Genomic DNA, 17,197 nt, shown 5'->3' with positions numbered 1-17,197 from the left:
CACTTTAAGGAGCGATGGAAGCGTCTCACCTTTGCAAAGTAAAGGATGAAGGAAATTGACTAGTGGTGAGGGGAGCACACTTTTATACAAATGTATCATTTTGCATCTATAATTAGCGAAAGACCAGGAGGAAGCTCTTTAAAATACAAACAAACAAAATGTAACTTAAATAGCAAAAGATAACATACCAGTTATGCTCAAAACAACTGTAATATTTGTGCCTTTTTATTTTATTTTATTAATTTTTATATCAAGTATGAAAAGTATTTGAAATAAAGTATTTTAACATATCAAAAATTACAATAATAATTAAAATGAAAATGTTCTCTCTCAGTTAGAATATTTAAATAAATAAATATTTAAAATTTGAATTAAAAAGATAATTTAGCGCATATTTTGATCTACGAAGGCTCACTTTGTAAGCACAATGCACTCTGTGTCAATGTGGTGAACTGGTGGCACTACAGAGCTGTCATTAGCTGATTTTAGGTTTTTTGAAGCAACCAAAGCATGGTTACGTGGCTCTTAGTCGAATAAAAGAGCTTTTACTTGTTGTTGGTCATAGGGAACGTCTAAAGTAAGTCAAATATCATTGGTCTAATTAAAAAAGTTCACTCTGTTCATCATCCATTCATTTCTGTGCATCCCAAATATAATAGCAAAGTATGAACCATATACTTTCCACCTTTGCGAACATCCTGTCTGCCTTGCAGTTAAAAATATCTTCAGTGTCACACTATAGCTTTGTTGCACTTGCGTCTGACAGCCGGCATCATCTCATCGTTTGAAACTGTCTGCACAGTTTTCTGCGCCGGGGCTGGAATTCATATAAAAATACAGCCAAAATTGGAACATCCCTAATTTGGCTGCATATATTCTTCTTCTCTCCATTTTTACATGTCTCCCAGGCCCTGCTGCCAATAAAGCACTGCATAGCGTGATGCTCACACCTCCTCGCTTCACAGCAGGACACTGTTACACAAGTGGTGAGCACTGCTCGCTCCCTGAAACAGTGTTCTGCTTCTAAGATGAGAAGTTCAACTTTTGTTTCTGCTGTTCACAAAAAAGGCTTCTAGCGTTCCTGCAGCTGCTCTGCTGAACACTCATGATGGCTCAATGCACTTTTACAGTGTGTGTGTGTGTGTGTGTGTGCACATAGGCCCACCTGTCTGATTGGCTCAGGGACCCGGTATCGGCAGCATGCGTGTGTGAGGCGGACAGCTGTGTCCAGGCTGATCTTGTGGCCCACGGACACGTACACTGGCTTCGAGCTCTTGTCAGAGCTTCGCAGTGCCTGAATTCAAAGACAGAAGTCTGCTGTAACTTTTCAGCATCCATCTCGCTCTCCAGTTGTGATCATCATAAAAAATTTGTTGCGTTTGACTTTCGGCAGCGAGGGTTTTCTTTGAAGTCAGCAGCAACAAGACAACGCCTTTGTCAGAGGTATTTATTTCTATTTTCTGTGCATCTGTCCTTTGCCGCACCTTTCCGAGCACTTTGCCTGAGGCGCCTATGAGTGGGAAGCTGTCTCCTCCTCTTTGCAGAGCAGCTATCTGTGGAGGCAAAGAAACAAAAATCAAAGTCAAAACAGATGTACAGCTTGCCAAAACAAATAGCAGCAAGCTGAAACAAAGTATTAACCTCCTGCAGAGCCTTCACACTCGCGTCACTTTGTCTCTAACCTCTGCGTGGCCCCACTTTGCTGTCCAACTAGAGCTTCAAAATGCTAAAACAGGACCAAATCTTTATTCCACTGAAAGGACGGTGGGTTATGACTTTGAAAAAGAAAATCCAGACAGTCTTGTTCCCAGAAAAAAGCACAGCACAAAAAATATTGTTTTAAATTTTAATCTGTCACAAAAGGGTACAATAATAAAACTCCTAATACAGATTAATGATAATGTAATAATAATGCACTATTTACTTTATTGATCCCCGTGGGGAAATTCCTCTCTGCATTTAACCCATTTACTTAGTGAAGCAGTGGGCAGCCATTGGGCGCCTGGGGAGCAGTGTGTAGGGACGGTACCCTGCTCAGGTGTACCTCAGTGTAGCCGTTCAGTGGAATTGAACCCCTAACCTTCCGATCATGGGGCCCCCACGCTACCTACTGAGCTATCCCTGCCCCAAGTAGAACAATTAAATAAACTGTATTTTGAAAAAAAATGTTTTTATTATCTTTGTTATCTAATTTTTCACAAGTAAATAAATAAAATTATGAATGAATTCATTTAAAAATGAAGGCAAAAACTTTATTTGGACTTTTTCACTTTTTGGAAAAATGTCAAAATCTTTTTTCTTAAACTGTTTTGTCTCAACAAATTCAAATTCATGACATTTTTTAATATTCCTTATTTTCAATTAACCGCCACATATCTAAAGTAAATGTTCAAATAATTATAAAAAGTTAATGGTGAACTGGACTTTACGCAGAAGCAGAGCATAAAGTGTTTTATGAGCCAGCTGTTCCATGCAGGTGATATGGCCAATGATCAGACAAAACTGAATGAAAAAGCTGTGCTCCCCCCCTTTAGCGTTATTTTGTAGTTTGCAATCCTCAGTGGCTGTGTTTTTCCTTGAGTTTGAGTAAACTAGAGGCCTAGGACCATATTTCAAGTTGTGTTTGAGTTTTGTGAAACGAAAGCATGTGATCGTGCAAAAATATAATTATTATGTATGAGATTCAAAGAGAGCGATTTTGACTCAGCTAGTTACAGGTTAGAGACGGTCTTCTGTCAGAATCACTTGGATATGCCATCTCTGCAAGCTGTTAAATACAACCTGAAGCAGGACCGTGCAACAGATCGAATTTAGATTTCAACTGTAATGTTGTCTGCCATCAATTATTGAAATAAGATAATCAAGATAAAATGGTTATTGTGCCACAATCTGCTCATTCTTTTCTGTCACCGCTCCAACTTTCATTTCCTTCTGTCGCCCTCCTGCCACTTTGATGGAATATAGTTTCTTTGTTCTCAGTTTGTTTGCTGTCTCAGTTTTGGTTTTCTTTATTCCGGGTAATATTTTAGTTTAAGTTACTGTTTGCATTTACAGTGTTAGGAAGGTTACTTTTAAAATGTATTCCATTACAGAATACAGAATACATGCCCCAAAATGTATTCTGTAACGTATTCCGTTACGTTACTCAATGAGAGTAACGTATTCTGAATACTTTGGATTACTTAATATGTTATCATGCTGTTTACAACTACATGAATGTACTATTGCTGTGATTTATTACTGTTACTGAAGGTCCGCGGCTCCGAACCGTAGTAAAGGGACCTCTGGCTAATACGGTGGGTTCTGTGTCGGGCTCGTAGCCGAAAACTAGCTTTACTTTGTTGTCTGGGTCAACTTTGTTAGCGAGAGACAGAGAGAGGCGTTGAAAGGCTGCTCCAACAGAACTTATTGTTTTTGAAGGAAAACACGAACACGGTGTACAGTCGAGTCTTAATAGCTTACTTACAACTGGGCTCGTCAGGCTCTCTTCTTGGCTGCAGTGGTTATTATTATATTTACATGCTTCCAGCTCCCGTTTTTGCTCGATGACAGCTCGTACTTTTCCTTTTTCTCCCTCCCTCGCTCACAGACACATAACGTGTATGGCAGTCCATTCTCCCTGCAGCACGGACTACACTGCCTATGATGCTACATTCTTTAGAGCTATACCTGTAGCATTCTGCCTATTAGCTTAGCACAACAACAACAAAAAGGCGCTCTCTCACCCAGGAAACGCGCAGAGAGAGAGCGTCACCCTGTGACCATGGCAACCGTAGCTGTCAAACAAAACCCAAACAGTCCTGACCCGCCACAATATGAAACAGGGAAGTACCGCCGTGTAATCCATTTATTTCAACAAAGTAACTGTATTCTAAATACCACCTTTTTAAACGGTAACTGTAACGGAATACAGTTACTCATATTTTGTATTTTAAATACGTAACGGCGGTACATGTATTCCGTTACTCCCCAACACTGTGCATTTATAGAGGTTACGTTTTTTCTTCTATGTGTTCCCCTCTTTTAAGCTGATTCATGTCTCTCTGCTCCCCTGCTCAGTTACTGAGTTATTACTTCCTTACTGTTTTATTTTGGTAGTTATTTGTGTCCTGTGCCTTGTTTATAGTTTCACTTCCTTCCCATCCTTTCCTGATTGCCTTCACCTGTCTCTCCTAACCAGCTGTTTCCATTGCCTGCATTGATCTTCATATCACTGCCACCCTGTGCCATGTTTACTTGCAAGCAAATGTTCTGTTAAAAAAGACAAGTTTTTGTCTTTTGTTTTTTTAAGTTTTCCAAATTCTCTGAGTAATGGTGTTATATAATCACGATTCAATAGTGGCTAAAATACTTGTGATGAGAACATTTGTCCTAACCTAATCTATGTTATAAAGTTTGGACTTAATATTTCAGACACATTCGACAGCAAAAGCAAACATTTGATGTGATCATTCAGGCGTTAGACTTGAAGTGTCACTGAGATATAATGAAACAGCCAGACAGGACATAGAAACAGTCCTTGAGTCTGAAAAACCTTTAAATGTATATATTTTCCAATTAAGCTAGTTTTAAATCTAAAAAAAAGAACTAACTCTAATAAAAGACTAGAAAATTATTGATGTACTAACTGGCTCATCTTTGACGTCTCATGAGAGCCCAGACCAGATGCCTCCATTTTTCATTGAAGGATGTTGGACTCAAAGAAAGATTTTAAATGACCTCTCTCTTGATTTCTGTTAGAGCTAAAGTTTTGTTCTCACAGTCAAAGAGACGGTGCAAAGTCAGATGCAGTGATGCGGGCTGCTGTTGACAGGTGTGCTCTGGGTTATGGGCCAGAGCGATGAAGGGAGTTTAGCCTCCATGATGGATGGAGTGTCTGCTCTACTATGACTGATTACAGCAAGCAGCCAGCAGGGAGACAGGAGGGGCCGCACGGGGCATCCAATCCCGGCTGGGATGAGGCCAACAGTGTGTGTGTGTGTGTGTGTGTCTGTGAAAGAGAGGGTTTGATTCAAGAATAGGACTGAAGCCAGGGCACCAGAAGTCAGAAACACGGGGTAAGTCATCAATAACACACTAGTTTGAGTTACAGCCAGGCTATCAGCGAGAGAAGAGACAAAGAGAGACAAACAGGGAGAAGGAGCGAGAAAGGGGATAGAGTATGAGAGGAGGACCGATAAACTGGAGGTTAAGGGAGACAGGAAGAAAGAGAGGAGAGGCGACAAAGACCCGAAGGACTCTGAGCAACACAAAACTTCAACAGAGATACAATTTTCCAAAAGTGTACTGAGGACAAAAAGGAGGGAAAGAAACATTTTCTACCCTCTTTCATCCCGTCTCTTTTGTCTAAAGCTCGGCTCACACAAAGGCCCAATGCATCACTTCCAGCACAGGGACATCATGTTCAGCTTCAAATAAAAAACACCGAGCAGAGAGAGAAGGGCTTTCATGTTCATGGACACTGCAAGGGGAGGCACGTGCTTTAATGACGACAGAAGGCAGGCAATACAACCTAAAGATTGTCCATCTTAACAAGTTATCCGTTGTTCTTATTCACTGCTAAACAAACAAACAGCTGTCTGTTTTCAAGGTCTTTGTTACTTTGTTTTACTGACTATTACTGTATATAAAAGATGAACTTGTTTGCTTTAAGATTTCTTAAAGCCTCGCATCTGGCATTCTGCCCGTTGTTTTCTTCGCTGACACGCTTTTGACAAGAGGCTGGAGGTCTAAAAATCAGCCAATGCTTACTCGTTCGCTTTATTAGCAAAGTGAATCTATAAGTGCAGCACTGCTCATAGCACTGGAATTTCCCTCTCCACAACTGGAGTTTAGACGGTGTGTTAGTACCAAGGTTATTATCGTTAACGAAAACTAATGAAATAACGAAAACTAGAAGTGAAAAAACATTTTCGTTAACAGAAATAAAAACAAAAAAAGGAAAACTAACTAAAACTGGAATGAGTGTTCACAAAACTAACTAAATTTAACTGAATTTATAGCAAAAATGTGTTTAGTTTTTATAGATGTGTGCGTGTCATACAATAGTCAAGGGTGAAAATGAAGTTTAGTTTCCAGATTTTTTTCTTGCTGTGTCTCATTATGCCAGCAGGTGGCAGCACGTTAGTCGAGTCGTCTGTGTTGCTGCTCCGTCCACGCGCAGAATCATGTCAGGAAAAGTCGGAAGAAAGCGCCAGAGTCCAATTTGGGATTACTTTGAATATGACTGTGTTTTGGATAAAGCAAGTGTCTTGTAGTGGAAACAGACAAATTATGAGGGACATTTCTAAAGGGGAAAAAAATCCCACAAACCTTAAAGTGCACTTGAAAAGCTCACACAAGAAGGCTAACCTAGCTTACCTTGAGAAGGTAAGGGAGCACACTCAACCCTCATCCCCAGAAAACAGAAGCTAACCCCAGGCAAGGCAGCGTGATGCATCCCGAGACAACAGGACGGGGATATCTACACAACTGTGTGAGTCAATTACCTTCAAAAAGTTTATCAATTCACTTGAACCAAAATTACGAACACCCGGTGCTGCGAGAGTTAATAGTCTCATTGGGGCCAAGATATACGTTTTATAGTTGCCTGGTATCAATGGTTGTTCATCTGCCTTTATTTATTTATTTAAAGAACCCATAGGTGGGAATGTGAGTTGTCTGTCTCTGCGTGTTAGCCCTGCAACAGACAGGCGACCTGTCCAGGGTGCAGTATGGTAGCTGGAATAGCAACATACCCAAGGATAAGCAGAAGAGAATGACTGATATGATGAAACTGGGATTTTGTTACACTTAATTATTGCAAACACAACTAAAACTATAACTGAAACTAATCAAAACTAAACTGAAACGAAGGATTTTCAAAAAAATAAAAACTAAACTAAACTAGCAATCAAGCCATATTAAGCAGATAAGTGCACAAACACGACTGGGATTGAAATTAAATGAGGTGAAGCAAAATGCTATTTTTATACTTAAAATAGAATTTAAATAGGTGAGTTACAGAAAAAACACAACTCTATGTGCAATAAAGCTTCAAATATAAAGTTGGCATTTTAACCAGGTACTGTAGGCAGGTGTAGCTTTCTGGGCTGAGTGAAGCCACTGTTTTCACAGCAGCAGAGGGTGACTCCCCCAGTTTAAAGTCTGACTGTATAAAACTGTGAAATTCCCCTCCTGCTCACATCTATGACTTCAATAAACACTTTACTGATGAGTGTTATGTTTGACACATGTAGCCTTGGATCTAATATCAAAGATGCAACTGTACCATCTATTCATGAAGTGAACAAAGTTATCCGTAAACTTAAGGCAGAGAAAGTGACTCTTAAGTTTCAGCACTTGGGTAACAGTGAGGATCTGGCATTGGTAGCAGAGGATGGTTCCCAATTACAAAGTACCACCAAAGCTTGATGAAGCCAGGCCATACGAGTGCTGGAAGAATGAAGTCAATATCTGGAGACGAGTTACGGAGCTGGATAAAAAGAAACAGGCACTTACTACTTGCAAAACTTGACGCGGTGTTTCAGAGAGAAGCGAAAGGCCGCGCTTATGAAGCCTACTCGTGTTTTGAATCCATTGCAAAGAACCATCCTCTGCTACCAATGTTAACTCAAAAGACACGACGTCGTACTCTCATTCACAGCGCTTTATTCGTTCCGCCAATTTTCATACTAACAACAACAATACTTCGTGGGCAACAGTACTCTCGCGATAAAACAGAAAATAACAAGTTAACAATGAGTTTAAGATGTCTTTGATGTAAATTATGGTCGTCGTTGGACTCAAAAAGGATGATAAAGCAAGTTGAGCTTTAGGAAGGTATACCTTGTGATTAACAGCCATCAGTATTTGGTCTCATCTACAAGTTTTCACATTGGCTGGGACTTTACTAACTAATCGCTGATGTCATGTTGGCCTAACTTTACCATATGATTTTAAGACTGAAGTCTAACTTTTGTATTCAGCCTCAAGCGGTCATTTGATGAACTGCAGTTTTTGGCACTTCCCTGTTTCCGTTTTCAGTCTTGGAGGCTGACATTCGTTTACAGGCTCTTTTCTTTGAGTTTTTAAACTGATTTAAATCACTCTTACAAAATAGTTAATTTTTTCCCCCAAGTGATAAATCAGAAGATTGATGAAACTTTTAAATAAGTTATTAAAGCAGAATTCATATAATTTTATGCATCTCTAATAAAGGCAACCAAACTCCAAAAAATATCCCTGAGTTACATTTAAGTAAATAAATGGTGAAAATGTTTTGACCTCTGATCTTTTACATTTTGTACCTGACAAACTTTGGGTGACACCAAGACCACTAATTGCTATCAAGCCCAAAATAAACAGATAAAATTGGAGTGACATTAATATTCTCATCTCAGATGATGCATTGAGTATTTCTTCTTCAATCACTCACTATGTGTTAACAGACCTCTCTGCATAGAATCACTTGTTATTAATCTCTGTCTCTCTTCCACAGCTTGTCTTTATCCTGTCTTCCTTCTCTCACACCAACCAATCGCAGCAGATGGCTCCGCCCCTCCCTGAGCCTGGTTCTGCCGGAGGTTTCTTCCTGTTAAAAGGGAGTTTTTCCTTCCCACTGTCGCCAAAGTGCTTGCTCATAGGGGGTCATATGATTGTTGGGTTTCTCTCTGTATGTATTGTTGTAGGGTCTACCTTACAATATAAAGCGCCTTGAGGCGACTGTTGTTGTGATTTGGTGCTATATAAATAAAATTAAATAGATGTCTACTGTTTCTTAATGGAACTCAAACCTCCATGCAAAAATATATTTGTTTTACAGTGCGTCTTTAAAATTTATGTATATTATAGTTTCTCTGAGCACAGGCTCATCCTGCAACATATTATGTGCGTTTGTACATTAACACAATCCCTGTGCTATACAGTGTTTCATTTTCACCTTTCCAAGGAGGCTCCATCTGATAAAGACACACATACACACCTTTACTTTCGAGGTTTGCACATTTAATTGCCGCAACTAAGAGAAACTTCTGTAACCTTGAGAGACACTTCTCAGACTGCATATTGGTTTTCAGAAACCCTGTTTGCTGGAAATGTTGAAAGAAACTCTGACATCTGATCTAATCGAGTATGGCAGCGTATCGCTCGTCAGTGGTACGTGGCGGTGCGCTCGTAGCTCCAGTAATGGCTAATCTTGTTTCAAAAGAGCTAATTTTCTGAAATTTGGTAGGAAGCCTGATATGGCTTGTGTTTCACAGATTACTTCACAGCTAATTTCCCACCAAGCGCTCAAGCGCCAAAGCATCAAGCGTCGCAATCGTGTGCGTGCCTGTAGACAAATTAGAAAGAGCCCCAGAGAGTGACAATTACATCAATATGGGCGGGAAGGGACTTCTAAAATTTCACGCTGATCCAAAGCTAATAGCTTGAGCCAAACATGCAGCATGGCCGTGTAATGCCTGTGCTACCTGATCCTGAAAGTAAATGAGCCACATGTATTTGGACACATATTGTTTCAGTAGATAAGTGTGACTGGATCCTCAGGGGTGACCATGATAGGTGTAAACAAAGATCAGATTCCCCCAAGGGGAAAAAGGCAGGCGTAGTTTTTCTGACGCCAAAGCCACTAACACTAATTCATGAGATGGATACATTGCAGAGAATCGAATTAGCATCTTACGCGACTACATGAAGATTGCCGGGGTTGTAATCACACTATGTATCTGATGCTAACTGAGAAGTGGATCAGATGTCTGTCCGCTCCTCTCCAAAACTTTGGAGGACCACTCAGCATTAAAATGCTCATAACTGCAGACCTTTAGATTCTATTTAGAATTTGCATAATGGCTTTTCAGAAGTGACCACGCTTAAGCTCAGCTAATTCACTGTCAACTCAGACAAGAAGGCCACAGGGTGCGAGCTTTTTCTGTGAGGAATCTGGAAGTTTCCGAGGAAGATGACGTCTTAAATAATCTCCTGGAGCTGCATGAGCATGTGAATGTGTGAAGTTCATGTAGGATTCAGACAATGCATTTTTATTGATCTTTTTTATGTATCAATTTTTGCTTGGTTGCTCCTCCCGCCTCAAAAAGGAAATAGCTTTCACAGTTTTCACAGGACTGTGCAGTTCTCTGAAAAATAAACTTCATGATTCAGTTCAATAACTTCCTATAATTTCTATGGATGGAGTGAAGGTGTACTTACACAGATTCCTGTAAAAACCTCGGACTGTATAAGTTGTTTTACTCAGTTTGCACTGGTTTTGTTGCAGTCTATGCCACATGTAGTTTTCGGTTCATTCCTACTCATTAGTTGCATTCGGTTTGACTTGATGTTGCTTTTCATCCTTATTACATTAAAAATAGGGAACAGTTTTTTTAATATTTTCCTGTGGCTTTACTGGTCTGTCCCTCTTCAGTTCAGTTTGGGCTGAAGTGAAATGAAACTGACGCACCTGCTCGTTTCATCAGGTAGATTTAACTTTAAAGTGTTTTGTGTTTTTTCCCTCAGCAGGTCGCTGAGCTGCAGACTGAAACAAAGGGAGCATTTGCATATTAATGAAAACCAGGTTTTGCTGTCCCACAGGTATACTTTGACCAGTGCGCATTTGTCCCAGCTTGATTTGTATTCAAAAAGTCACATTAGCGTTAGCGACACAGCAAGGCCTTGGCTCGCAATTAAAGTCACAGTGAGAACAGTATGCACCCAAACAAAGCGCACTCTCACACACACACACATGTAGAATTAGAAGTTGTGAGTTTACATGCACACAAAGTCACACTGAAAAACAACTCTGTCCTTTGCTTCGTCCCTCTCTGACATTTCTTTGCTTTTCTCTTTACGTGCAGCGAGCAGAGAAAGCGATTACACTTTGAAAACTTAAATAATTCATCCGGTGACTCCTGTCAACACTGGGAGCTCTTTTACAAGAGAAACATGTGTACACGACTAAAAGAAACATTAAATATGAAGCAGGTTTTCTTCATCTCTTTTACATCAAAGAGCTCTGAAGGCCAAACCGCAGAGTGACGAGGCTCTGCAGCTCGCTGGGAGAAACAGACGTTCAAGTCTTAGACTCATCGTTTTGAAATGGCCTTTTTATAACACTGGAAACCACAATGGATACAACAATGCTGTATGACTGGAGACCTGAGCACAACAAAGTGCACACAAACCTACAGAATCTAAGTTTAAAACAAAGAAGATCTTAAATTTTAAAAAGAGATGATGTTTTCTCACTTGTGACTGATGCTCCTCACTCTTGTTGACTCCTTGCACCTGCAGCAAGTTTTTGGCCACGCCCACACAGGGCAGCCCTGACAGCACTCCCAGGTGACACGCCAAGCCAAACTCTGCAACGATCCAAACAGCGACAATCAAGTCACATCCAAAATGAAACAGCGGAGAGTAAACGTGCTTCAGCGAACTGCGCGATGCAAAGAAACGTTACAACAGAGGGCTTCACGGTGATTCACTCAGGGTTGATTTTATCAGTTGTTACACCCAACAGTCCCTTTAGTGAAAGCCAAAGTTTATACAGCTTGTCCTCAAACCTCGCTACACTCACCTTGAACTCAGTTAGTATTTTTAACAAGCTCGAGTGGAGCTGAATGCAAATCTGTGAAATAATGATCAGTGAAAATCAGACTGAAAGTTTTAGCTGTCTCTTTTTTTGAAGATGCGCTGCTGACGAGTGTCACGCTACGTACGACCCAGAGACCGAACAGCAGCATCGGCATGCACGTCATTTTTTCCATTTTCCTTTCTCAGAGATGAGTGTACTCTAACATCCCGAGCCGGCTCATGGAAAACAATCATTGGACATAGGTTATGTGTCACTTCTTTGGCCACACAGACATACAACCGCTGGTCACTTCCCTCCACCCTCGACAGATCTGAATCCCTGCAGCTGTCTCTTATGTCCCAAAATTAAGTTCAAGCTGAAGCTGTGTTGATATAAGCAACCAGGGGCGCTCCAGAATCTTTTCATAGGGGTGGCCGTGTGGGGGTGGCACACCAAAAACAGGGTTTTCAATTTTATTGCTGTTGTCAAATATAGGTTACTTGAAAAATATGGCAAAAAAAAGAGAGAAAAAACTGAATTATATACCTAGTTAATTTCCTGCTATTAGATTTGATATCACTCAAAATATGTTCATATGAAAACCAAATAAGATTTTAAAATCCAACCATCCCTTTAAAGATTCTTCCTCACTCTTGTGTTCACGTTTTTTAAAATTATTACCAACACAGAGGTCACAGAGGCGACTGGGGGGCGGGCAGCAAATTTTAAGGGGTGGCCAGCAGAGATGGGCAGTAACGCGTTACTGTAATCCGATTACTTTTTTCAAGTAACAAGTAAAGTAAGGGATTACTATTGCAAAAACGGTAATTAGATTACCGTTACTTTCCCGTAGGAACGCTGCGTTACTGCGTTACTAAAACCGTGAGTTTTTTGCGAGAATGTCTCATGACAGTGACGTAAGCAAGTGCGACGTTCGTGACAACAGCTGTGTGCAGATCAACAGTGGATAATATATCGAGTGCAGAGAGAGTATGAGCGTGCAGCGTTTAAAGCGTGGAAGTACTGACCTTATTTTGAGTTTGATTCCATAAAAAGTGACAAAAACATTAGTGTCCGTTGTGCGTGGTAAGAAAACTTCTTTTTACAGCGAAAAAAACCCCTAAACTTCCAAACAAGCACCGAGTAGCTACGACGTAATGGGAAACTCACAGAGAAACTCATGGATTCTTCCACTGACTGCTGCGGCACACCTGCACCAGGGTAAACCTCCGCCTAACACTACTCCTGCTTTACAGGTGAAAATAGAGCAACAGGACCGCTAGTCTTTGACTTTATTTATTTTCTGCTGTGTTTTACTTGCATCTATTTGAAAGAGTGAGTGTAAACACAAAAAATATTTTATTTTATGTGCTGGAATGTGCAGAAAATAGGTTTACATGTTAAACTAATTTCTTCCAGTCAGAGAATGTTGCATATAATTAAATGTTTGCTTGATGCATAAAGTTAAAAGATTAAAACTAATAAAACAAGTTTTAAAAAGAGACTTTTCCATTTGATTACATTTTGTATGATGATTATGCAGAAAAAGTAGAATTGGGCTGAAAGATCTATCACTTTATCACCTATTCAGCTGGTAAATCCTGTTTTTAAAAAGTAACTAAGTAACTAAGTAATTAATTACTTTTGAAAATAAGCAATCAGTAAAGTAACGGGATTACTTTTTGGGGGAAGTAATCAGTAATTAGTTACTGATTACTTTTTTCAAGTAACTTGACCAACACTGGTGGCCAGTGCCCCTCCTGGCCCCCCTTTGGTGGCGCCTCTGAATCCAGCGTTAATCGCATAGGTCCAGATGGACAAGAAGATGACCTTGAGGGAAAACTGGGCGATGATTGTTAGTTTCTCTGTACCTGTACAAACACATTATTCATTAAATGTGTGTTTTGTTTAGATTTTTGTTGTTTGTTTGATTTTTTTACAGTGAACTGTTAATATTTTTATCAGTGTTATTAAAAGTTTATTACATTATGTTATCTTTAAAGTAAAAACAGAACATCTAAAATCCTTTGTTCGGTCAGTCGCCTCACCTCTGTAATGAAAGAGACCATTCCCATCCACAAACACCACCTGTAGAGAGAACACAGCTGAAATGAGTTCGACTGCAGGAAGCTCGATATTACTCGCTTTTTCCACAGCAGACTTTTCCACGTGTCTGAGGATTAAAAGCACAGGTGAAATAATAAACAGAGCTACTTCAAAAGCCGAAGTTAGCAAGAGCTTCTCAAACTGATATTGGAACGCTTCCAGCTCCAACACACCGATGAATTTTTAAAGCCAAAGGTGACTCCGCAGACATATTTCTGCTTGAATCATAAGTCACCAGGAACACTCACTTGAAAGGTTGCAGATAAAGGGAGCAGTGACTGCATCTGTCCAGAGCTAAATGTCACTGGAAGTAAATCTGAGCTTGTGTGTGTGTGTGTGCATGAATTTCTAAGTGTGAATGTGTGTGCTTCTGCACACCTGCGTGCACGAGGACGACAGAGGGACAGAGTGGGAGGCGTGTGGGCTGCGACAAACAGAAGCGAGTGGGTGAAGATGAACAAGAGGCGTCGCTTTAGAAAAACAACAAAACCGAGAGGACAAACAGAGGAGCTTCATCGTCGGAGCTGCACTTCATGTGCATGAACGTGATGCGAGGTTTTAAAGCACTTGTCCAAATCCAGTAACGTTAGCAGGTTGTCGGTCTTGTTGGATTCATAAGTAACTTTTTCCACCTTGGAGGATTTATCGGTTATTAAAACATTTCCAGCTCACTGTGCCCTGGTGATGGGGATTATATCACTTCTTCTAGTACTACTACCATAAATATAATAATAATAGTCTTACTGAAGAAATTTTAATTACTTAGTTTGCCCAAAATCCTCAGGTTTCTAACCTTATCTGTAGGAATTATGCCAAAACTGCAAACCAAGGTTAACAAGCACAAACTAAAATGTTTTCTTTTCACTCTATTGTGAATATGAACCATCAGCATCAACAAAATAATGGAAAAAGAGTTTGTTTTACTTCCTGATCAAATAAAAATGCAAAAAATTATATATTTTTTCCTTTGTCTGTGTAGCTTTGAGTAGTTAATCTGACAGAAACGAACAGAACTCATTTCAGTAGTCACTAAAACAGGGGAGGGCAACTCCAGGCCTCGAGGGCCGGTGTCCTGCAGGTTTTAGATATCCCCCTGGGTCAACACACCTTAATCATGTGATTAGTTCGTTACCAGGCCTCTGGAGAACTTCAGGACATGCTGAGGAGGTCATTCAGCCATTGAATCATCTGTTGGCTCAAGGACACATCTAAAACCTGCAGGACACGACCCTTGAGGCCTGGAGTTGCCCACCCCTGCACTAAGAGGTCATTATTCAAGTTCTAGCACGTCCAGACCTGAGGAAGGAGTGTGGGCTGGTTCTTCTTCAGCCTCTGCAGAGCCTCCAGGAGGAAAGGAGTTTCTCTGAATGCCAGAAAGCCGGCTATGTAGGGGGCCGTCAGGGTCACCATCTGACTGTCTTCATACAGCACCTGGCAGGAGGGAGCAGAGACTGCTTCATTTCTTGTGACTGAATTTTACCACACTGTCAGATTATCACAATATTTCATTTCTCCATTGCAAGCAGCAATCTCCAAAGTCTCCACAGACACCCACACTAACATCTTCATCACCTTCATTCATCATAAAACCTTTTTTTGTTTTTTTAATAACCCATCTTTTTTAAATTTTGTTAGGGGCTGCTTTGATTGACAGGTGGGCTGACACAGCCAGTATCTGCCAGGTGTCACTTCTGCTGGCCTAACGAGTGTGTTACTGTTATTAACCTTTAAACCACGTTGGATAATTCTGCAGGATATCCATATTTCAGTCAGTCAGATGACCACAAGTATACAGAGAAGTTCATGGTAGACTCAGTGACTGCGGAGTGCCCAGGTCCTGTGGCTGCACAACAAGCCCAAGCACAATCATTGCCCCTCCATACAATACAATACAACTTTATTTGTATAGCACATTTAAAAGACCAGCGGTACACCAAAGTGCTTTACAATAAAAACAGGAAAATTAAGACAATAAATAAAAGACTATTAAGAAAGTACCACATATGTCATCAGGTTAAGGGCACTAATTATACAGCAATAAAAGGGAATATAAGAACAAAGTTACTAAGAACAGATATAGCTAAAAGATAAAGTACATAAATAAGAAATTGAACCAAATATAAAACAGGGACGCTAACTAGATGGAAAAGCTATGTTGAATAAATGAGTTTTTAAACGGGATTTAAAAGATAAAATGGAGTCTGACGCACGGATAGCGATAGGAAGGTTGTTCCACAGATTCGGTGCAACCAGGGCAAAAGCTCGGTCACCCCTAGATTTAAGTCTAGATCTAGGCTGAGCCAGGAGTAATTGGGCTGAAGACCTGAGGGCTGGCCCCGGGACATATAGACTAAGAAGATCGACAAGATAACGAGGGGCTAAATTATTTATAATTTTAAAGGTGAACAACAATATTTTAAATTCAATGCGATATTTTATGGGTAACCAATGCAACTCAATAAGAACTGGGGTGATAGAGGCTTTCTAGTGCCAGTCAGGAGGCGAGCCGCAGCATTCTGGACAAGCTGAAGTCTGTAAAGGAGAGCGGAGTGAAGACCAAAGTAGAGGGAATTACAGTAATCCAATCTAGAAGTCACAAAAGCATGAATGAGCTTTACAAGATCTTTATGAGGGACGTAGTGCTTAGCCTTAGCAATAAGGCGCAGTTGGTAAAAGCTAGATTTGATTACTGAAGACACTTGTTTGTTAAATATGAAAGAGCTGTCCAGCAGGACACCTAGGTCACTCCTGAGTCAGAGAAAGAAGTGGCAAAGGAACCAAAGGTATCAGCTGATAGGCCTCTAGGGATATGGTTGCCAAACATCACAATCTCCGTTTTCTTTTCATTCAGGATAAGGGAATTGTCTGAAAGCCATTCTCTGACTTCTCTCATGCACTCGAGGAAGCAGTGCAACGAAGGAGCAATGTCGTCATCATCTAATTGAAAATAAATTTGTATATCATCGGCATAGAGGTGATAAGAAATGTTATATTTTTCAAAGATTAAGCCTAGGGGGAGCATATATAATGAGAATAACATTGGGCCAAGCACAGAGCCTTGGGGCACACCACAGCATAAGGATGCAGTTGAGGAAGAATAAGTACCCAAGGTAACGTAGAAAGACCTGTTCAAAAGGTATGATTTGAACCAGTTAAGGGCTTCACCCCGAATGCCCACGGTGCATTCTAACCTTGTTAATAAAATATTATGGTCAACCATATCAAGAGAAAAAATCCAATAAGACTAATACAGCAGAATGCCCTGAATTAGTAATTAAGAGAAGATCATTAAGGACTCTCAGCAAAGCTGTTTCAGTGCTGTGGCGTGGTTTAAAACCAGATTGAATCACCGTGCTTACAGTTGTTATGAGGTGTTTGTGCTGATATGTTGTTTTTTTTCCAGATGTGGTGCTGTGCATTATAATCAAACATCTCTACTTTGGTTCTGCAACTCTTTGTTCAGATGCAACTTTGGGGGTTTTTGGAGAGCAGAAGAATTCTCTCGACAACCATTTGAACAAAAAAATATTTTTTTTTCTTTTAACA

General features: G+C 40.3%; 1 protein-coding gene across 3 annotated transcripts in view; it reads right to left on the bottom strand.

Annotated features, from left to right (window-relative positions):
• Nucleotides 1-17,197, bottom strand: part of LOC102783144 (endonuclease V-like) — a 91,003-nt gene that overhangs the window by 68,794 nt on the left and 5,012 nt on the right. For all 3 annotated transcript variants that reach the window (XM_087842637.1, XM_087842635.1, XM_087842636.1), the window contains exons 3-7: nt 14,948-15,082; nt 13,594-13,633; nt 11,221-11,333; nt 1,485-1,553; nt 1,166-1,294 (exon numbers count right to left, since the gene is read on the bottom strand). In XM_087842637.1, coding sequence (XP_087698763.1) covers nt 1,166-1,294; nt 1,485-1,553; nt 11,221-11,333; nt 13,594-13,633; nt 14,948-15,082 — 486 coding nt within the window. The remainder of the gene's footprint in view (nt 1-1,165; nt 1,295-1,484; nt 1,554-11,220; nt 11,334-13,593; nt 13,634-14,947; nt 15,083-17,197) is intronic.

The sequence above is a fragment of the Neolamprologus brichardi genome, chromosome 6 (genome assembly GCF_056152115.1).
Source record: "Neolamprologus brichardi isolate AB-2024 chromosome 6, ASM5615211v1, whole genome shotgun sequence".
Lineage (NCBI taxonomy): Eukaryota > Metazoa > Chordata > Actinopteri > Cichliformes > Cichlidae > Neolamprologus > Neolamprologus brichardi.
This window is presented reverse-complemented; position numbering and strand designations above follow the sequence as displayed.